Source organism: Panthera tigris, chromosome E2 (assembly GCF_018350195.1).
Source record: "Panthera tigris isolate Pti1 chromosome E2, P.tigris_Pti1_mat1.1, whole genome shotgun sequence".
NCBI lineage: Eukaryota > Metazoa > Chordata > Mammalia > Carnivora > Felidae > Panthera > Panthera tigris.
The window spans coordinates 3248723-3270310 of NC_056674.1; the positions used below are offsets into that span (position 1 = coordinate 3248723).

General features: G+C 56.4%; 1 protein-coding gene across 2 annotated transcripts; it reads left to right on the forward strand.

The window, feature by feature from the left end:
* The first annotated feature begins 1261 nt into the window (after positions 1–1261).
* On the forward strand, positions 1262–15073 carry TNNT1 (troponin T1, slow skeletal type). Of its 2 annotated transcripts, XM_042968651.1 has the most exons (14): positions 1262–1324; positions 3945–3986; positions 4094–4107; positions 4277–4306; positions 4549–4581; positions 5310–5331; positions 7463–7523; positions 7804–7920; positions 8129–8206; positions 9987–10100; positions 10715–10824; positions 13394–13484; positions 14161–14201; positions 14955–15073. In XM_042968651.1, the coding sequence occupies exons 2-14, from the start codon at positions 3955–3957 to the stop codon at positions 14998–15000; spliced, it is 789 nt and encodes a 262-aa protein (XP_042824585.1). In that variant the 5' UTR covers positions 1262–1324; positions 3945–3954; the 3' UTR covers positions 15001–15073. The 2 variants fall into 2 exon arrangements, with proteins under 2 accessions (XP_042824585.1, XP_042824583.1); XM_042968649.1 differs by lacking the exons at positions 4277–4306; positions 4549–4581 and having other exon boundaries at positions 1267–1324.
* Positions 15074–21588: the final 6515 nt, after the last annotated feature.

Sequence of the window (21588 nt, forward strand, 5' to 3'; positions counted from 1 at the left end):
CTCTGGGAGTGAGACTGGGGGTGCACGGAGATGCCCCGACCAAGGCCCAGAGAGAGACACGCACAGAGACACAGAGAGACTGAGTCACAGGCCCAGAGAGAGCCAGAGGCCCAAAGAGAGGGAGACAAGACAGCCATTCCTAGAAAGATCTGCAAAGAGAGGGGAAATGGAGAGGCAGATGTACACAACGAAACACAGAGGCCATGGACAGAGACAAAAAGAGGGGCCCAAGTAGGGGGAAGGGCAGAGACACAGACCCCCCCGGGAAGAGCTAGAAAGACACAGACACGGATCCAGAGCCAGACAGAGACAGAAACGGGGTCACAGACAGACACCAACAGACAGATACCGAGAGATGCAGATTGGCTGAGACACCCGCAGAAATGTGGAGACAAAAATGCATGGGGAGACGTGCAGAGTGAAAACCACAGAGACGCAGAGAGCTCCAGGGAGAGCCTGGAACAGACCCAAAGAGACCCTCCCCCCCCCCCCCTCCGAGAAAGTCACAGAAATAGAAACAGAGATGGCAGACAGTGAGAGACAGAGACACCGGGAGGCAGGAGGGGTGAGGAATCCCGCCCTCGGGGCTGGCTCCCCTAGAGTTCAAGGTCACGGCTTGGCAGGGAAAGGAGGGGGGGAGGAATACCAAAACAGATCATGTCAGTTGGAGGTTGGGGGAGTGTGAGGTGGGGCGGGCCTGACACCACACCCTCTCCCCTCCCCCCACCCACACCTGCTTCCCCGCTTTAGCGCCTGTTGTCACCGGGGTGGAATCCTGGTGGCAGACAAAGGGGTGGGGGTGGGGAGGGGGAGACAGAGAGATGGACAGAGACAGAGGGAAAGACAGACCCACAGGCGGAGAGTCACAGGGACAAAGGAGAGGCAGACAGTGTCGGAGAGGTGGAGGCCCAGAGACAGAAACCACAAGGGAGAAAGCTCCCCACGGTCCCCCTTTTGTCAATAACTATTCTCCAAGGACCTACTGTGTGCTGAGCCCAGGGACTCCAAAGCAGAGAATGCAGCGTGCTGTACGGGAGGTGGGGAGCCCAGAGGTCGGGGTCACCTGACCCAGCCTGGGATCAGGGCGGTGCTGATGGGGTAGAGGGGTCCCCAAGCAGCTGGGAGGAGCCAGGATCCTAAATGTGGAGCCCGAGTGGGGGCAGGGCCGCCCCAGAGCTGGGACTCCCGGTTGGAGAAAGGAATTCCTCCCCCTCCCTGTCCCCTGGGAGGCGGGGCTGAGCCTCAGCTATAAACCCAGGGGTGCTTCAGCTCGGTCAGCCAGGCTCTGCCCCGCCGTTCTCCGCTCCTGCCGACCCAGCCTTAGGTAACGGTCCTGCTGTCTCCAGGGACTTTGTACTTGGAGGAGGGGACGGGAGGGAAACGGGAGGGGTGTGGAGAGGAGCCACGGAGGTGGAGGGGGCACCAAATAAAGCCTTGAGAATTTGGGAAGCTCAGCCCTTATGGGGACCTAGGATGGAGGTATTAGGATTTGGGAATTACAGAGTCTGGGGGTGCCAAGATTGGGGCGTCCCAGAGGAGCACACCTTCAGACCTGGGAGGTCTGCGTCTGAGGGGATCTCAGAAATTGGGGGGTATCTGGGCTTGGATATTAGACAATCTGAATGTCAGGACTGGGGGCCTCAGACTCTAGGGATTCAGGAATTGGGGGGTCTCAGGATGCTGAGGCTTCAGAACTTAGGTGTTAAGACCTCAGGCGTCAGGATCTGAGGAAGTCTGAGCCCACAGTCTGGGGTCTCAAGTATTGGGGTCTCGGAATCTGGAGACACGAGGACTCGTGTGTCCCCAGAAACCAGGGACGTCGTAAATTGGGGTCTCAGGATCTGCGGGTATCAGGATTTAGGGATGCTCTTAACCTGGGTACTGTGGAGCCTGGAGGACCTCAAAGTTGGGGTGGTGTCCCTGTAGGGGTCAGGATGAGGTCTGTGGACGGGGCTGCTCTTGTCCCGTCCTGCCTCCTCCTAGGCTGTGGGTGGTGGGGAAAGGAGGGGACAGGTGGGAAGGTAACCAGCCAGAGGGGAGGGGTGGGAGGGAGCGGGTGTGACTAAGTCTCCCAGGAGCCTCCCCCCTTGAATCCCTTCTTAGGAAATGTCCTCTATTTCACCATCTACGACATCCCCCCGAAATAGCCTTTGGAGGTGGGACAGCTATTGTCTTGAGGCCACAGTCCCTTCCCAAATACCTTCTCCTAATCCCAGCTCAGATCGGGTTCCCATGGACATGTCATAAGACAAAAGAGGACAGCTGTGGTGGTGGAGGGGCAGGAGTGGTGGCTTTGGGGCTGTGCCCGACCACACCGCCCAAAGCCCTTTCCCCGTCAGGGCCCCCGGCCCCTCCTTCCTCAGACCCAAGAGTCCAGGCCCCCTGCCGCCCCCCTGCCCCTCTTCTGGCAGACCTAAGAGCCCAGCTACACCCAGCCCCTCCCCCCTCAGACGCAGGCCCCCAGTCCCCTCCTCCCTCAGACCCAATAGTCCAGGCCCCCAGCCCCACCTCCTTCAGACCCAGGAGTCCAGGCCCCCAGTCAGGAGTCCTGCCCCCCAGCCCCTCTTCCCTCAGACCTAGGAGTCCTGACTCCCAGGATCTCTTCCCTCAGACCTGGAAGTCCTCCTCCTCCCTCCTCCCTCAGACTTCCTGAGGCCCCTCCTCCCTCAAACCTAGGAGTCCTGACCCCCCAGGACCTCCTCCCTCAGACCAGGCCCCAGGCCCCAAGCCCCTCCTCCCTCAGACCCAGGAGTCCAGGCCCCAGCCCCTCCTCCCTCAGACCTAGGAGTCCTGACCCCCAGTCCCTCTTCCCTCAGACCAGGCCCCAGGCCCCAAACCCCTCCTCCCTAAGAACCAGGAGTCCAGGACCCCAGCCCCTCCTCCCTCAGACCTAGGAGTCCTGACCCCCAGGATCTCTTCCCTCAGACCTGGAAGTCCTCCTCCTCCCTCCTCCCTCAGACCTCCTGAGGCCCCTCCTCCCTCAAACCTAGGAGTCCTGACCCCCCAGGACCTCCTCCCTCAGACCAGGCCCCAGGCCCCAAGCCCCTCCTCCCTCAGACCCAGGAGTCCAGATCCCAGCCTTTCCTCCCTAAGACCCAGGAGTCCAGGCCCCAGGCCCCTCCTCCCTCAGACCCAGGAGTCCAGACCCCCAGCCCCCTCCTCTTTCAGACCCAGGAGTCCAGACCCCCAGCCCCTCCTCCCTCAGAGACTAGACTCCCAGCCCCTCCTCCCTCAGACCCAGGAGTCCTGGCCCCCAGCCCCCTCCTCCCTCAGAGACTAGACTCCCAGCCCCTCCTCCCTCAGACCCAGGAGTCCTGGCCCCCAGCCCCCTCCTCTTTCAGACCCAGGAGTCCAGACCCCCAGCCCCTCCTCCCTCAGAGACTAGACTCCCAGCCCCTCCTCCCTCAGACCCAGGAGTCCTGGCCCCCAGCCCCCTCCTCCCTCAGAGACTAGACTCCCAGCCCCTCCTCCCTCAGACCCAGGAGTCCTGGCCCCCAGCCCCCTCCTCCCTCAGAGACTAGACTCCCAGCCCCTCCTCCCTCAGACCCAGGAGTCCTGGCCCCCAGCCCCCTCCTCCCTCAGAGACTAGACTCCCAGCCCCTCCTCCCTCAGACCCAGGAGTCCTGGCCCCCAGCCCCCTCCTCCCTCAGACCCAGAGGTCCAGATCCCCAGTCCCTCCTCCCTCAGACCCAGGAGTCCTGAACCCCAGCCCCTCCTTCCTCAGAACTAGGAGTCCTGACCTCCCAGGACCTCCTCCCTCAGAACCGAAAGTCCAGGCCCCCAGCCCCCTCCTCCCTCAGACCCAGGAGTCCAGGCCCCAGCCACTCCTCCCTCAGACCCAGGAGTCCTGAACCCCAGCCCCTCCTCCCTCAGACCAGGAGTCCAGGCCCCCAGCCCCTCCTCCATCGGGACCCCAGCTCACTGCCGCGTTTTCTGGTCCTCAGGTCACACAGGATGTCTGACACCGAGGAGCAGGAATATGAGGAGTGAGTGGCAGGCGGGAGGGCCGGGGGCGTGGAGATGTGGGAACATTCTCCCACCTACAAGACTTCTAACCGTCCCTCTCGCTCTTTCCTCCCACCCCTGCCTTCAGGGAGCAGCCCGAAGGTGAGTGGGGAGTGGGCCGGCCTTGGTGGCCTGGGGACACGCAGGCGGGAGGCGAGAGGACAGGCGGGGTCGCCCACTGCCCCCACGCCCACCCTCCGGGGTTCCGGCGCCTTGCGCGGGCCCCGAGGGCTCCTAACCCTGCTTTCTCTGCCCCCACCCCTACCTGCAGAGGAGGCTGCGGAGGAGGAGGAGGAGGAAGGTGAGGCCTGGACTCCGCGGGGCTGCAGCCTCGAGGGCTGCCCCGCGGGGCCGGGTGGGGAGGGGGCGCTGGGCAGGGCAGAGGCCGGCGGGGACGGGGCTCCCGACCGCCCCGGCTTCAGGTCCTTTAACAGCCTCTCCCCTCTCTTTCCTCTCTGCCCCCCACTCCCCGGCGTGGCCGCTCCCCCTCGCTCCCCCATCCTCGCTTCTCCCCTCTCCCCCTCCCCCCTGCCTCCTCCCCAGCCGCCGAGGAGCCGGAGCCGGTGGCAGAGCGAGGTAACCGCGGCTGCTTCGCTTGCCGAGACCGATATCCTCGGGCCCTGACCCCCGCGAGGAACCCCTGCGCCCCCCTGTAACCCGCCCAGGCCCGGTCCTTTAAGCCCCGGAGAGCTCGCGCGCCCTCTGGTGTCCACGAAGGGAAATGGCCTCGCTGAGGCTTTAACCCTTTCCCTTCCTTCTTAAAGGGACCGACACCCAAGCCTTCTTCCCCAACCTGGAGGAATACTTGTAGAAGGGTTGGATGTTTGCGGACAGGCACCCTCCCCCTCCCGCCCATCTTCGCCCCCACCCCGTTATTTTTTTCCTCCATATACATTCAAAGGTTGGGGCCCGAGTTGCAGAAGGGGCTACTACTGGGAGCCCAGGATTCCTGTGTCCCCAAGGGGGAGGGCTGGGGACACCCTGCAGTGCTAGGTCTTAATGCGGGGGAGGGGGGTGCGGGGGAGGGAGCTGAGCTCTGGGCAGGTGATAGGAGGAAGATCTGGGGGTTTGGACCCCTGTGGGGGGGATCCCCACACCAGTTCTGAATGTATATCTGATGCGTGTGACCCTCTTCCTCCTTTACGGCCACCCTGATTTCCTTCCCCCCTCTTGCCCCCCACTCATGCCTCTCCCCTAGAGCTGCTCCTGGGGGCCATAGCTTGGACGGGGGTGTTCCCTCTCTGGGCGTGTCAGGCCCGCCCCTATGAACTCTTGTTAATTATCTCTTTGTGTTTTCCCATTAGAAGAGGAGCGGCCCAAACCAAGGTGAGATCCTAGGAGGGTGGAGGTGGGGGGGGGGGGGTCCCAATCTTATCCTCCTTAATGTGTGCCCCACCAGAGATAGGGTGGGGGAGGGGAAGCAGGAAAGGAGCTGGGGCAATTGAAATGGGAAAGGACAGGGCTTCCTTCTTTCAGCACACGTTCCAGAGACCTTCCCGTGGTGTTGGGCAAGTCAGACCCTGTCTGCTCTGTTGGGGAAACAGACCCCGTGACAGTGATGGTAGCACAGAAGAGGGCCCTATGTTTGCCCTGGGTAGTCAGGGAAGGCTTCCCAGGGGAGTTGACGCCTCAGTCCTGAGGGATGAAGAGTTCACTAGCTGAATGAGGCTGGAGGGGTATTGTAGGTGAGAAAGCCTGCAGGGTGTGGCGGCTGGATCTAGGCCAGGCTTTCAGGGAACCGACACAGACACAGCTCATTCTGATGATGAGGTTCCAAACTAGGCAGATCTGTGGAGGCCATGAAAGCTCATGGGGGCAGAGGGTCCTGGAGGAAGTGACATCGGGGCCCAAGCTTGGAGACGCAAGGAGGCAGCAACGCAAGCATAAGAAATAACTTAGATGCAGAGTCCTCTGGGTTGGTTTGGCCAGTGACACCAATTCCATTGTGGCTGGAGTGTGGAGGGCAAGAAGGGGCTGGGCCCTGAAGGCCGGGGGCCCTGGGGAGTCCTGGAAGGGTTTTGAGCAGAGGAGACAGACCTGAGTGAGAGAGTAAGGGGGAGCAAGAGATCATAGGTGTGCTTCAGGAGGAGGGAAGGCCTCAGGGGAAGGGCATTGCCGGCAGAGGGAACAGCATATGAAAGGCCCAGGGGTACAAAGGCACATGGCATAGCCAGGGAACCATGAAATGTGTCTGTGACGGAGGAGAGAAGTTACTGGAGGAGTTGACTGGGGCCGGATGGAGAAGGGCTTTGAATGCTGAGTTGCTCGGACTTTGTCTTAAGGATGAGATCTGGGTGTTAGAAATGCCCCTCTAAAGTCATGAAAGACGAGGAACCGAAGGTGGACAGCTGGAGACTGGGAGGCCAGGAGGAGGCTGGCAGGAAGGTTCTGGTGAGAGGGACTGAGGCCTGAGCTGGGGCAGGGGGCAAGGGGTGGAAAGGAAGGAACAGACTGGGGAGATTGCCAGGCAAAGGGGTCAGGACCTGCCATTGGGGAGAAGGGAAGGAGGAGGAAAGGACCACGGTCTGGGGTCTGGGCTGGGAACCCCACTCGGTCTTGGGGAAGTCGATGAGTTCAGCAAGGGCGTGACATGTGAGAAAGCGGGAAATGTTCAAGAGGCTCCTGTTAACCTGAGTCTGGGACTTAGAAGTGAGTCCAGGCTGGAGAAGGAGTCGGTGAATCCCCCATAATGAATGATAATCAAAGCCACGGGAGTGAGGGACACGGGTCATGAGAGTGTCCTATGGATGAATAAAAGGGCAAAGCTCTCAGAAGAGCTCCCTTCAGAGGAGCGGGAAGAAATCAGGTGAACGTGCTGTCTTAAAAACCAGAGGAGAGGGGCGACTGGGTGGCTCAATCGGTTAAGCGCCCGACTTCAGCTCAGGTCACGATAGAACACTCGGTGAGTTCGAGCCCCGCGTCGGGCTCTGTGCTGGCAGCCTGGAGCCTGCTTCGGATTCTGTGTCCCCCTCCCTCTCTGCCCCTCCCCTGCTCATGCTCTCTCTGTCTCAAAAATAAATAAAAACATAAAAAAAAAAATAAAACAGGGGAGAGAATTCCGATTAAAGCCAGATGAAGGGCTGGCCACGCTCCGCCCCCAATGCACCGCCCTGTACGAATACAACGCAAGCCGCGTCTGTAACTATCTATTTTTTACAAGCCACGTTTTAAAAAAGTAGCACAAAACGGGTAAAATTCATCTTAACAGCATTTTTTAAATTCAACCCATTATATCTGAAATTTCCTCATTTGAACATGTAATCGGTAGGAAACATTATTAGCGAACTATTTTACATGCGTTTGCTGGAGGCAAGTTTTGGAAATTTCACTGGCAAGCCCGCGGAATCTGGATTCGGACGAGCCAGCCACCTGCCTGGTGCTCCGAACCGCGCGTGGCTGCCACCTGCTGGTCGGCGCAGCCCGGGAGCCCCAGTTTTCCCCCCTTTCCGCCCGACAGGCCTGTGGTCCCTCCTCTGATTCCCCCGAAGATCCCAGAAGGGGAACGTGTGGACTTCGATGTAAGTACCTGGACATCCGGTCCCCAGGGCGCTTTTGTGCAAATTAGGAAGAGGCGCTGGGTCCCCGCTCCCTTTGGGAGGCCGCCTGATGAACCGAGTGGGCCTCTAGTGCCACCTGCTGGAAACATCGCGAAAGCGCCCCTGGTTCTCTAGACTGTCCAAGCCCGTCCCGGCCGGCAGGGGGCCCCGCCCCCGACGTCGCTCAAAGGTGCCCGCAGGCGGGTGCCTCCTCCCCTGCCCTGCCCGGGAATGACGGGGGCCCGCACCCTCCGTGCTGTAGGACATCCACCGGAAGCGCATGGAGAAGGATCTGCTGGAGCTGCAGACGCTCATTGACGTGCATTTTGAGCAGCGGAAGAAGGAGGAAGAGGAGCTCATAGCGCTGAAGGAGCGCATTGTGAGTGGGGCGACCGGGTGCGGCGAACGCCTCCCTCCCCCGGGGCCTTCCTTGGGGTCCAGGGCAGGCCCGAGGCCGAATCTTTGGGCGCTTGCCTAAGTCGGTGGTCGCACGCAAACTAGCTCATCTCTGCTCTTGACCTCCTTTGCAGGGGGGGGGGGGGGGAGGGGGGGGTTCCTACCCCCCCTCATTTTTCTCTCTCCTCCAGGAGCGGCGCCGGGCGGAGAGAGCTGAACAACAGCGCTTCAGAACCGAGAAGGAGCGCGAGCGTCAGGCTAAGCTGGCGGTGGGTGCCTCCCCTCCCCTGGGAGACCAAATGTACTTCTTCAGCTGGTTGCTCCATTTCCCAGTCATGATATTGTCTGCGGTCCTGAGAGAGCCCTTGTGCTGTGTTATTCAAGGATCTGTCGGTTGGAAGGGGCAGAAACCCCAGCCCAAACTGGGTTCAGCAGAAAGAGAATTTTATTGGCTCACATAACTAAACAAGTGTAGAGTGTGACTTGCTTCAGGTATGGCTGGATCAAGGAACCTAAGCAAAATCTCCCAGCTCTTCTCTTCCCATCCCCCGGGCTCACCTTTCTATGGACATTGCGGGTGGTGAGCTCATCCTGGGTTTGCCTGGGACTTTCCTGGTCGGCGCCCTGAAAATCCTGTGTCCCATCAGACCGAGGCGAACGGAGTTGTTGGTCACCCTGCTGGACACCCCGTTCTCAGGCAGGGGTGACAAATGACCACCAGCTACTTGGGCTCAAACTCTTTTGTCTGTCTTCTGCATGATCCTGGGGTGCGTTCAGACTGGTCACCTGTCCATCTTGGAGCAAATTGCTGGCTAGTTGTAGGCCACTGGTTACAATATTCCCGTTGGTGTAGGGCCTTGGAGACACGACCTGACTTGGAATCAAGGAGTGGCCCACCTGAACCCCTTTCAAAGACTGGTAGTAGACTGACATGGTCGGCAAATGCTGGTCTCCCCAAGATGTTCATGTCCCAATTCCCAGAGTCTGTGAATATGGTACCTGGCATGGCAAAAGGGACTTTGCAGATGCGATCGAGTTAAGGACGTTGAGGTGGGAGATGATTCTGGATTATCCAGATCGGCCTCGTGTTATCACAAAGGTCCTTACAACAGGGGACACTGTAGGGTCAGAGTCAGAGATACTTGAAGATAGTGTCCTGCTAGCTTTGCAGAGGGAGGAAGGGGCCAGGAGCCAAGGGTTGCATGCGGTGCCTAGAAGCAAGGGCAAGGGAGTGGATTCTCCCCGGGAGCCCCCAGCAGGAACCGGCCCTCTTCACTCCTTGGTTTTAGCCCATAAGACCCATTTCAGACTTCTGACCCGCAGAGCTGTAAGGTGATAAGCTTTTGCTGGTTAAAGCCCCTCAGTTTGCCAATTACAGCAGCAGGAGGAAACTGATTCAGGTGGGGCCTGCAAAACCCCATCGTGCCCACCTCACCAGCACTTCCAGGGGGCAGAGGGGTTGGTCTGCAAGCCACCGTTTCTGGGGCATGCGGTGCAGACTTTGAAACGTGGGGATGCCGTCACTAGACGTTGCAGAACCCCTTCCTCAGGCTCGAGGTCATTCAGCCCCTTCTGGTGCCCCAAGCCCCCCACCCCGTCACCAGTTACCCTCCTTCATCCTCTGAGACATTCTTGTCTCCTGAGAATAAGGGAGATGAAGGCCCAGAGAGGGTGAGTATCTGCACTGAGGCCACACAGCAACCTCACCATCGGCCTTCAGGCTACAGGAATGTAGAAAACAAGCAGGCACATCCCTTGCATTTTAATTCTTGCTTGAGGGATATTAAGGACCAGAGAGGAAAGGGACTCGCAGGTGATCACAGAGCCGCAGGTGGTCACAGAGCCCAGGTGGTCACAGAGCCAGGCCTGGAAGGGCCAGGAGCAGAATGCCTGCATTTTTGCCTTTCCTGACCTCGACTTTGTCCCATGCCTTGGGTCTGGTTGATTGCTGCTTCCATCGGCTCACACCTGAGCCCCCCCTCCCCCACCGGAATCTCAGACCCCTCCCCCCAGAGGGTGGCCTTGGGGTTAACCCCTTTCTTCCCTTAGGAGGAGAAAATGCGGAAGGAGGAAGAAGAGGCCAAGAAGCGGGCTGAGGATGATGCCAAAAAGAAGAAGGTTCTATCCAACATGGGAGCCCATTTTGGGGGTTACCTGGTCAAGGTGAGTTCAGTCCCCTGGGACCTAAGTCTACATTCCCAGGGAGGAGGGGCTGGGGGCCTAGACTTCTGGTTCCTGATAGGGGAGGTCTGAGGGAGGAGGAGGAGGCTAGGGGCCCAGATTTTTGGGTCTGAGGGAGGAGGGGCTGGGGGCCTGGACTCCTGGGTCTGAGGGAGGAGGGGCTGGGGGCCTGAGGCCTGGTCTGAGGGAGGAGGGGCTGGGGATCTGGGTCCTGGGTCTGAAAGAGGAGGGGCTAGGGGCCGGGACTCCTGGGTCTGAGGGAGGAGGGGCTAGGGGTCAGGACTCCTGGGTCTGAGGGAGGAGGGGCTGTGGGGTCTGGATTCCTGGGTCTGAGGGAGGAGGGGGCTGGGGTCTGGACTCCAGGGTCTGAGGGAGGAGGGGCTGGGGGCCTGGACTCCTGGGTCTGAGGGAGGAGGGGGGTGGAGGTCTGGACTTCTGGGTCTGAGGGAGGAGGGGCTAGGGGCCGGGACTCCTGGGTCTGAGGGAAGAGGGGCCAGGGGCCCGGATTCCTGGGTGTAGGGACAGGTGGCGAGGAGCTCAGCCCCCTGTGTTCTGATCAGTCCCACAGTTGAGTACCTCCCCTTCTGTCCCCTCAGGCAGAACAAAAGCGTGGTAAGCGCCAGACAGGCCGGGAGATGAAACTACGCATCCTGTCTGAGCGTAAAAAGCCTCTGAACATCGACCACATGGGAGAAGACCAACTCCGGTAGGTGTCCTGGGGGCCTCAGCGTGGGACGGGCTTGTTGTAAGACAGGGAGATAAGGGGACCAGCTCTGGGAGGGCAGAAGCCCGGGTCTGAGCCCTCATGCTGTGTGACTTTCGGGCAAGGGTCTCCCCCTCTCTGGGCCCCTTGCTGTCTTCCCTGTGATACATGTCACTGGTATAGGACCCACTTTTTGTGGGTACCGTGACCTGTGGAGCCTGGGAGGTAATAAGGCCAGACGAAATAACTCCCCCAAATTTAGGAGATTATGTTGACTCATTGATGTCCTGTGGAAACTTAGGAAGGCCCCGTCTTTTCTCTGAATCGAAGCCAGATGTGCCGGTGAGAACTTTCCAGCCACGTCTCTGCCCCACCAGACTCTACCTCCCCCTTCACCTCCCGTTCATGACAGCCCACACCTCATGATAAGCCGTCAGTGGGAAGGCTGCGGAGGACTTTTCCTCCGGGGGCGTCATTTGTGCTTTGACGTACTCTGGCCTGGGACGTGGCTCATGTAGCCAGGAGCCCCCACTACCCCGGAGGCTGCACAGGGATGGGGTCTGGAACTCAGCCTCTGACGGCAGTGCTCAGCGCTCAGTGCCTGCTCCACCACTCACTGCTGAGTGATCTTAGGCACGTGAGGTAATTTCTCTGAGCCTCACTTTCCTTACTGGTAAAAATGAGGATAGGAGGACACAGCCTACCTGGTCCGCCGGGGAAGGTCGGTGAGGCGACGATAGTGAAGGGGATGGCTGCAGGGCTCATGGCCCTGTGAGGTAGATCCTATCATTATCCTCACGTTAAAGATGAGGGACCTGAGGCACAGAGAGGTTAAGTAAGCTTTCCAGGGCTGCACAGCGTGCAAGCGTGAGAGCTGGGATTTGAACCCTGGGCTCGCTGTGGTATAAAATGGGGTGATGGTCGCCGGTTAACAGCTGGGTCTCCGGGGGCAGAGACTCCAGAGTATAGCATTTGCCCATTTCTGCGACGTAACTACTCTCACCATGCGGATTTCAGACTACCAGCGTGAGGACACGGCTCGCGGGGTCAGCTCTGGGAGGCGTTTGAATGGCTCCAGCCCGCAGCTCACCATGTGCCCTGCCTTCTGAGCACGTTATCACAGGGCATAAAATAACACGTAGCTGGTGTTCATTTTTCCCTCTTGTCCTCTTCTTCCCCTGTCCACCAGCACACAGCCACTCGTCATTGGGGTCCGCTAATATTGAGGCCCTGTTATCTCCACTGTATTCATCAGATAAAGGTCTTCAGGGTGTATACAATTTTTTTAGATAAAAACATGCCCCAGAGCAGAGGGTGGTAGCTAGGGAGAGAAAACCAGGAAGGCTAGTAATAATCAAGTGAATAGTGACACTAGGTTTATTGCAGATTTTTGTCAGTTAAGAATATGCTTGGCCTCAGGGCCTGGGTGGCTCAGTCAGTTGAATGTTCAATTGTTTTTTTTTTTTTTTTTTTTTTTTTAATGTTTATTTATGTTTAAGAGACGGAGACAGAGAGAGACAGAGCACGAGCAGGGGAGGGGCAGGGAGGGAGACACATGATCCGAAGCAGGCTCCAGGCTCTGAGCTGTCAGCACAGTCCCTGAAGTATTCAACTCTTGATTTCAGCTCAGGTCATGAACTCACAGTTCATGGGTTTGAGCCCCACCTCAGGCTCTGGGCTCACAGCGCAGAGTCTGCTTGGGATCCTCTCTCTCCCTCTCTCTGCCTCCCCCCCCCCCCCCATGCGTGTGCTCTCTCTCTCAAAGTAAATAAATAAAGTTTAAAAAAAAAAAAAGGATAAGTTTGGCCTCTAGTAAAGAGATCTGTCTATAGCAGCCTAAAATACAGAGGCTGATTTTGTCACAGAGAAGCAATCTGACACTAGGGTAGTCCATAGCTGGTATGGGACCTCTACAAAATCACTGGAGACCCAGACTCCTGTTTTTCTGCTCTGCCACATTTAGCCCCATATTTCCATTCTCAAAATCACCTCATAGTCCAATGTGGCTGCTGGAGCTCCAGCCAACACATCCAAGCAGCAGGAAGAAGTCGCAAGGAAGGAGCCACAAAAGGCTTGGTCGGAAGCCATGCCTAATGACTGCCTTCACCCCACTGGTCACCCCCACCCTCACGCACAGGGAGATTTGGGAGAGTAGCTTTTTAACTGGACCTGTTGCCAAAGGTTGTGTCTAAGGAAGAAAGGGAGAAGAGATATAGAGCAGGCAGCCACAGATTTTTGTGTACATTTTATGGAGAGGGAAATAGGATTCTAGGGAATCACTCTTGCCAGAAGATAGCAGAGAGGGGATTTGAACCGGGGCTTCCTGACTCCAGAGCCAGAGTTCCTGACCATGACATTATTCTCCCTTACGGAAATGACTTTTGGATGTGGAGACAGGGGGCAGAGACTTAAAAACCCCTTTCTTCTGTTCACTTTGAATATTTTGGCCACACCTCTTAACAAAATGGTACCAATAATGCCCAACTCAGAGGAGACTGGCCGTGTGGCTTTGGACCGTTCTCTCTGGGCTGTGGGCTGGCCCGGTGTGTGACAGCCCTTCTGCCCCTGCCAGGGAGAAGGCCCAGGAGCTGTCGGACTGGATCCACCAGCTGGAGTCTGAGAAATTTGACCTTATGGCGAAGCTGAAGCAGCAGAAGTATGAGGTGAGACCCGTGTCCCACGGAGGGCAGCGCAGGGCAGGTGTGGGCATGCGTGCGTGCGTGTCCCACGCAGGGCAGGGGTCTGTGTGTGTTTGTGTGTCTGGCGCAGGGCAGTGGCGGGTGGGCGTGTCTGGTGCAGGGCAGGGGCGTGTGTGCGTGCATGCATGCGTGTCCCGCGCAGGGCAGGGCCGTGCGTGCGTGTCTGGCGCATGGCAGGGGCGGTCTGGTGTAGGGCAGGGGCGTGCATGCATGCATGGGTGCCTGTCCTGCGCAGGGCAGGGGCGTGCGTGCGTGCATGCGTGCGTGTCTGGCGCAGGGCAAGGGCGGGTGGGCATGTCTGGTGCAGGGCAGGGGTGGGCAGGCGTACATGCGTGTCTGGCGTGTCCCGCGCAGGGCAGGGGCATGCGTGCGTGTCTGGCGCACGACAGGGGCAGTCTGGTGCAGGGCAGGGGCGTGCAAGCGTGCATGGGTGCCTGTCCCATGCAGGCCAGGGGCGTGCGTGTGCGTGTCTGGCGCACGACAGGGGCAGTCTGGTGCAGGGCAGGGGCGTGCAAGCGTGCATGGGTGCCTGTCCCATGCAGGCCAGGGGCGTGCGTGTGCGTGTCTGGCGCGGAGCAGGGGTAGGCGGGTGTGGTGGGCGGGCGTGCCCCCGCCCCATCATCCCCCTCTCCCCTTGCAGATCAATGTGCTGTACAACCGCATCAGCCACGCCCAGAAGTTGTAAGTGTGCCTGGGCCGCTGAGCCCCACGCCCCTGCTCCAACCCTGGGGTTCCTCTTTCCTTCCCTGTGGCTCCCCTCCAGTCCCTCGACCCCCTCTTGGCATCTGTCCCTTTCTCTCTGTGTGTCCTTCTCCGGGTTGTCAAGTGGGGCAGGCGATCTTGCCCCCAGGGAGGGTGGACGATGGCTGGAGCGCACCGGGCTGTCGCAGGGGCAGGGGTCGGTGCTCCCAGCCCGTGATGGGGGGAGGCCGGGGAAGCCGGTCAAAACCTGCGGTGCCCAGGGTGGCCCGCCCCGAGTGCCCGTAACCGCTGTAACGGCCGTGACTATTTCCGCGTCCCTAGCCTCCTTTTCTCCGGCTCTCGGTTCCTCTCTCCATGCCTCCCACCGGCTGCGTCCTTCCCGCCAGCCTTGACCCATCTTGCGTGCTACCCACGCTCACTCACCCGTCCCTCCCTTCCTCCAGCCCGTCCTGCTAAACATTTATCAGCTTCCGCAGGGACACCCTGAGCGCACCCACGGACATCAATTCCCTCAGGTCGGGGGGAGCCGGCCTTAGGCCATCAAGCCCACCGCCCCAGTCCGCGACGGGAGAACGCATTTGCCTGCCCCTTCCTCTGGGCAGGGAGAGCCGGACTTTTTTTGGTTTTTTTTTGGGGGGGTGGGGGCAAGGACTTCCTGAATTGGGGGCAGGGCCCAGCTCAGACGCTGGGGGAGCCCGTCCTGCCTGACTCCCCCTCTCTCTTCTCCTACAGCCGGAAGGGGGCAGGGAAGGGCCGCGTTGGAGGCCGCTGGAAGTGAGGCCCTGGGGCTGGAGCCAGAGCCCTGGGAGGACCTGTCCCGTCTCTGCGGTGTGAAATAAATGCTCTGCTTACAGACACTTACCGAGTTCTATCATTATTACCCCGCAGCCAGCCTGTCCGGTCCCCTTGACTTACAACACTCCATAGGGTGATGTGTCAAGGTGGAGCCTCCCCCCTGCTGGTGGGAATGTCACACAGCGTGTGGGAACCACTCTGGCAGGTCCTGGAGAGGCTGAACACAGTTAACGGATGACCCAGTCATTCTACTCCCAGGGGTCTGCCCGAGGGAACTGAAAACATACGTTCGTACACACACACACACACACACACACACACACACACACTGTGCACAAATGTCGGCAGCAACATTACAACAGCCAGAAGGTGGAGACACATGCAAATGTCCAGCAACCGAGGAATGCATGCTAAGGCGTCTTATTCAGCCATAAACCGGGAGGAGGTCCTGACACCGGCTGCAGTGTGGACCAGTCTCAGAAACGGGACGCTGGGTGAAGGAAGCCAGACACCAGAGGCCACAGGTTGTGTGATTTCATTTGTAGGACTTGTGCAGAGGGCAGATCCACGGAGGCAGGAAGTAGATGAGTGGGTTACAGGGGCTGGGGGAGGGGAGTCGTGATTCTCCGGGGGCGGGGAGGGAGGGGGAGGGGAAGGGGGGTGGAAATGCCTTAGTGGTGATGGTATCACACACCAGCTTGTGAATATAAAAAGCCCCTGAGCTATACAGTTTAAAAAAAAAACAAAACATTTTATTTATTTCTATTTTTTTATTTTTATGATTTTTAAAAATATTTATTTATTTTTGAAAGCATGAGCAGGGGAGAGGCAGAAAGAGAGAGACAGAGGATCCAAAGCAGGCTCTGTGCCGCCTGCAGAGAGCCCGACGTGGGGCTTGAACCCACAACCCTAAGGTCAAGGGTCACACCCTCCACTGACAGAGCCAGCCAGGCACTTCCTGAACTCTACACTTTATTATTTTTTTAATTTTCTTTTTTTTTTTAACATTTATTTATTGCTGACAGACAGAACATGAGCAGGGGAGGGGCAGAGAGAGAGGGAGACACAGAATCCGAAGCAGGCCCCAAGCTCTGAGCTGTCAGCACGGAGCCCGACGTGGGGCTTGAACCCATGAACTGCGACATCACGACCTGAACTGAAATTGGTCGCTTAACCAACTGAGCCACCCAGACACCCCTATTTTTATGTTTTTTTAAAGTTTTTTTTTAAGTTTCCTTATTTTCCTTATTATATTTACTTTATTCATTATGTTTACTTAAGTTTCCTTATTTTGAGAGAGAGTGAACAGGGGAGGGGCAGAGAGACAGAGAGAAAGAATCCCAAGCAGGCTCCACACTGTCAGCGCAGAGCCCAACACGGGGCTCGAACTCACAAACCATGAGATCATGACCTGAGCTGAAATCAAGAGTCGGACGCTTAACTGATCTATATCTGAATTTTAAAATGCAAAACCAACCCAAACAAAACAATTTTCAAGTTGCTCACTGGAGAGGGATCCGCTCGTAGTGACAAAGCAGTGCCCACCTTTGTGACCTTTAGGATGGGCACACATTCCTGAGCACATAGGGGCCTGGGTTCTGGGCCCCGAATCCCAAATATCAGTGGCTCAGGGAAGATGGCTGATCCCGCACACATAGCTGATATGTCCCCACAAAATCCGTGAGTTGAAGCCCTAATCCCCAGTGTGATGGTTTGTGGAAGGTGGGGTCTTTGAGAGGTAACCAAGTTTCCATGAGGTCATGAGGGTGGAGGTCCGGTCATGGGATTAGTGTTCTTGTGAGTACTCGAAGAGGCCAGAGCACTGTCTCTGCACCATCTGAGGACACAGCACGGAGGTGACAGGCTGTCACCAGAACTCGACCGCACAGTCACCCTGACCCAGACTTCCAGCCTCCAGAACGGTGAGAAGTGAATGGTTTCTGTTTAAGCCCCCCCGGGGCCTATGGCTTTTCGTCCTGGGGGCTTGAGTCGACGGGGACCTTGTGATGTCTCCCCCAGTTCTGGTTCCAGACAGCCGTGGAGGGCAAAGCAGGAGACAGACATGTCCCCGCCCATTCTTTCCTCCTGGCAGAACTTAGCTCTGTTGCCGTCTGTAGCTGTTTGCTTGTCCTCACTGGACTGTTAAGCCCAACTTAAAATCAGCAGTTCCAGGGGTGCCTGGGGGGGCTCCGTCGGTTAAGCATCCGACTCTTGGTTTCGGCTCAGGTCATGACCTCAAGGTTCATGAGCTCGAGCCCTGCATCAGTCTCCCCGCTGTCAGTGCAGAGCCTGCTTGGGATTCTCTCTCCCTCTCTCTCTGGCCCTCCTCCACTTGTACTCTCTCTCTCAAAATAAATAAATAAACTTAAAAAAAAAATCAGCAGTTCTAGGGGCGCCTGGGTGGTTCAGTTGGTTAAGCGTCTGACTTCAACTCAGGTCACGATCTCACAGTTTGTGAGTTCGAGCCCCGCATCAGGCTCTGTGCTGACAGCTCAGAGCCTGGAGCCTGCTTCGGATTCTGTGTCTCCCTCTCTCTTGCCCTCCCCCACTTGCACTCTGTCTCCCTCCCTCCCTCTCTCTCTCTTTGAAAAATAAACACTACCAATTTTTTTTTGAATCAGCAGTTCTATTACGATGTGAAAGAAGGGGAAAACAAATAATACGGGACATCTAAGTCTCTGCCCTCCCCCACATGGCGCATTAGTGAAACCACTTTCTCTATCCACACAGCACGCAGCTTGCAATCAGCGGACTCGAGGGCCTCTTGGAAGCTGCCTGCCTGTATCCGTTTGCTTGTACGGAATAACCACCTCACATCTGACTGGCGCTCCTTGGAAACCTTTCATTGAGCTTATGAGGTTGGCAGTTTGTGCTGGGCTCAGCTGGGCAGTTCTTCTGGGCATGGCTGATCTTGTCTGGGCTTTTTTTTTTTTTTTTTTAATTTTTTAAGTTTATTTCTTTATATTGAGATTGAGACAGAGTGTGAGCAGGGGAGGGTCAGAGAGAGAGAAAGGGACAGAGAGAATTCCAAGCAGGCTCCCCACTGTCAGCACAGAGCCTGACAGGCTCGAACTCACAAACCGTGAGATCATGACGGGAGTCGAAAGCAAGAGCTGGACGCTTAACCAACTGGGCCACGGAGGCACGCCTCTTGTCTGGGATTTTTGCTTGTGCATCCACGGTCTTCTGCTGGCTCAGCGGGAATGGTTGGCTTAGGGTGGCCCCGTTTGGGGTGGCTGGGACCTCTCTCCATGTGGTCTCTTATGGAGGTCTCTGTCTCTTTTTAAAACAATTGTCTTTCTATATACTTTTTTTTTAACGTTTATTTTTGAGACACACACACACACACACACACAGAATCCAAAGCAGGCTCCAGGCTCTGAGCTGTCAGCACAGAGCCTGACATGGAGCTCGAACCCACGAACCATGAGATCATGACCTAAGCTGGTCGGATACTTAACCGGCTGAGCCACCCAGGTGCCCCTGGAGGTCTCTAAGGAGGGACATAGGTGGTTTTCTTTCATGCGTTTCAGCCTAATCTCATGCTCCCAGAATTTTGTTTATTTCATGGTCATCCTGTGAATGCCTCTTCACATTTCTGCACTTGACTCAGATCCCTTCCCATCATAATGCCAGCACTACGCCAACAATGTCATTTAGGAGTTATGTTTGGCTGCTGGTAAGGGAGACACAAAATAACACTGGTTCTGGTGAATTGGGGGTTTGCTTTCCTCACACACGGCCTAAGGGAAGGAGGTAGGCAGTCCTGGGCAGGAAAGGCAGGTCCAAAGTGCCATCAAGAATTGAGACTCCTTCTGCTTTTCTGCTCTGCTTCCGTCCACGAGGTCACACTGTGGTCACAGCATGATTTCTGGAGCTCTAGCTGTTACATCCGCTTCCAGGAAGGGAAGACAGCAGAAAGCTGAGGGCCAGAAAGGTGCACCTCTCAGCTAACCGAGACCCTTTCTAGAGCCTTTCTGGAAGCCCCACCCAGCAATGTTCAATCCCATCTTATTGGCCTCTCCTAATTGCAAAGAAGGTTAGGTCTCTGGCTCGCCCTTTAGCTAGCTGGGTGTTTTGCTACTTCAAATAAAACCAGTGTTCTGGTTTTTTTTTTTTTTTTTAATGTTTATTTATTTTTGAGAAAGAGACAGCCAATGCGTGAGCAAGGGAGGGGCAGAGAGAGAGAGAGAGAGAGAGAGACAGAGTCCGAATCAGGCTCCAGGCTCTGAGCTCTCAGCACAGAGCCCAATGTGGGGCTTGAACCCACGAACCGTGAGATCATGACCTGAGCCAAAGTCGGACGCTTAACTGAGCCACCCAGGCGCCCCAACCAGTGCTCTATTTTTGAGGAGGAGACAGAGTTATGGGCAGGCAATTAGCTGTCTCTGACATGCTCCACTCCTCTGACTACCCAACCCACATATACAGATCCTGGACATGGAACACACTGACCCACTCCCCAAGGACAAAAGCCCAGGGTCTTGGTGGTCAGATCGGGCTCTTGGGGTCAGACCAGCCCCTTCAGTCAGGCTTGGGTGTGCCTCCCACTGGTTTGACATCCTGTAAACCGCATACACAGTTCCTCTCTCCCTAACAAATCCACAATGGGGAAGGCGCAGGGAATTGTAATAATAACAATTCAGACAAACATTCCCATGAGGAAAAGAGGAGAAAGAGAATCAAGCACATGGAAGTCATTGGGTAGGAAAAGAGATCATATGTTACCAGATCTGGAAAACGTGGTTCTACACATTGGGGCAAAATCCCTCCTCTGTACTCATTTTGGCCCCCAACACTCCCTGCAAGGGAAGGGCTTCTCCCTGTGCCCACATCTGAGGATGATATTTGGGAGAATACCATTCTTGGCATGGTTAACAAATACAAAGCCTCCTTCCTGTTGGTGTGAGTTTGAGGGCCCAGGAGATGTGCTGATAGTCACAAGAAGGTCAGCTACACAGTATCTTTCACAGCACATTTCTCCCTTAAATTTAAAAGTTTCCTCTGTGCAAATAACTCTGCTAAGGACTGTTTTAAAATATCATAAATTCTTAGTCCTGTTTTCACACTGGACGACAGAGTAAACCTGATACTTTAGTTTATTCCTTTATCTGGACCATCTTTATGACGCAGACCAGCGTCTGTTTTTTCTGCCATTGCAGGGAACATCTTCTTCTTATCTTGCTGATGTTATTTTCACCAGCAGGGAGGGGGGCCTGTACTTCTAAGGTTAAGCATTTCAATTCCAGTGTTAGCCTTGAGAGCCAACAGCAGGCCTGGGAAGTGAAAAAACCTTCACCACCGAAAAGCAAAGGGAAGAAGAGAACTTCAACGAGTGCCTACGAAGGTAGAAGTCTGTACACAGCCAACGTCTGCTACCTACCAGATATCACATGTACACACTCAACAACCCCAGGAGGCAGAGATTAGCCCCAGACCCCGCAACTGGGAAGTGGGCAGAGACAAGTATCAAACCCATGATTGCCTAGATCAGAGCTGGAATTCTTCACCATTGCAGCAGAAGAGGATTTTAAAATAGAGGCAGGAGCCTAAATACAACAGTGTAAAGATTGCTAATTGAGCTGATGGTGGGAACACGTCTCACACCTCGTTGTGTGGGTTGAGCAGATACCCCAGAGAAACAATCGCAGTCACAAAACTTTACAGGAAGATTTATATGAACACTTACAGACATAATACGAGTCCTTATAAACAGCATGCACCTTGGCACACACCGGATCGCAAAAACACAAGGCTATAATGTGTCACAGTTGTGCACAGGCACTGAAACACACACATACACACCCACACGTAACAACTGTAGGGCTGATTTACTGCTTGTCTTTTAAGCCCCCTGCAGAAGGAGGATGGGTGTGTACAACTGTGGGAAGCGTGCGAGTTCAGGGACTACACATCCCAAGAACCACCGGGACACCTATTCCCTTTATTTCTACCGCCAGCGTTCCGCAGACCTCATGGGATTTGTAGTTTATATCTTCCTACAGGGCCGAGGACTTTCGAGTGGGTGGGTAACTCCAACATCCCTCGGGAAAAAAAAATCTATCCAGATTTCAGCACCTTTCTGTACGATTTGTACGGGTCTTTCTTCCGATCTCGAAGTGCCTGCATCTTTCCCATCCAGGATTTAGGTATAGGACACTTAAGGTGAAGATTATTTCTTGCTTTGAAAGTGCTACGTGGAACGCCTCACCCAGGACTACAAATCCCAGCATGACATGCGAGGATGTAGAGCCTGGACTACATTTCCCACCGTGCGAGCGCAAGAAGGACGGGCGTCCTTGTGGACCCCGCCCCTTGGGCTCCTTTCCCGGATGTAACCCAGGGGTTACTATAGGGGACTTTGGGCTTCCCTTCCCCTTGATCCTGGTGGTTTGCGATGTTTGGGGCTCTGCCTAGGACCCACCGTGTCACTAGAGGCGTGGCCCTGGGACTACACCTCCCGGCGTGCTCTAGGGCTGTGGACCGAAGGCCACAGATTTTATCTCCCTGTATGACCTGGGCGGTCACCCAGAGAGGCAGAATTGTCCCGCGGGAGTTCTGGGTTGCGGGG

Coding starts and splice junctions, on each gene's coding strand:
- TNNT1 (XM_042968651.1), top strand. CDS start 3,955: ATGTCTGACACCGAGGAGCAGGAATATGAGGA. Junction 10,101..10,714: donor TTGGGGGTTACCTGGTCAAG/GTGAGTTCAGTC, acceptor CTGTCCCCTCAG/GCAGAACAAAAGCGTGGTAA. Junction 10,825..13,393: donor ATGGGAGAAGACCAACTCCG/GTAGGTGTCCTG, acceptor TGCCCCTGCCAG/GGAGAAGGCCCAGGAGCTGT.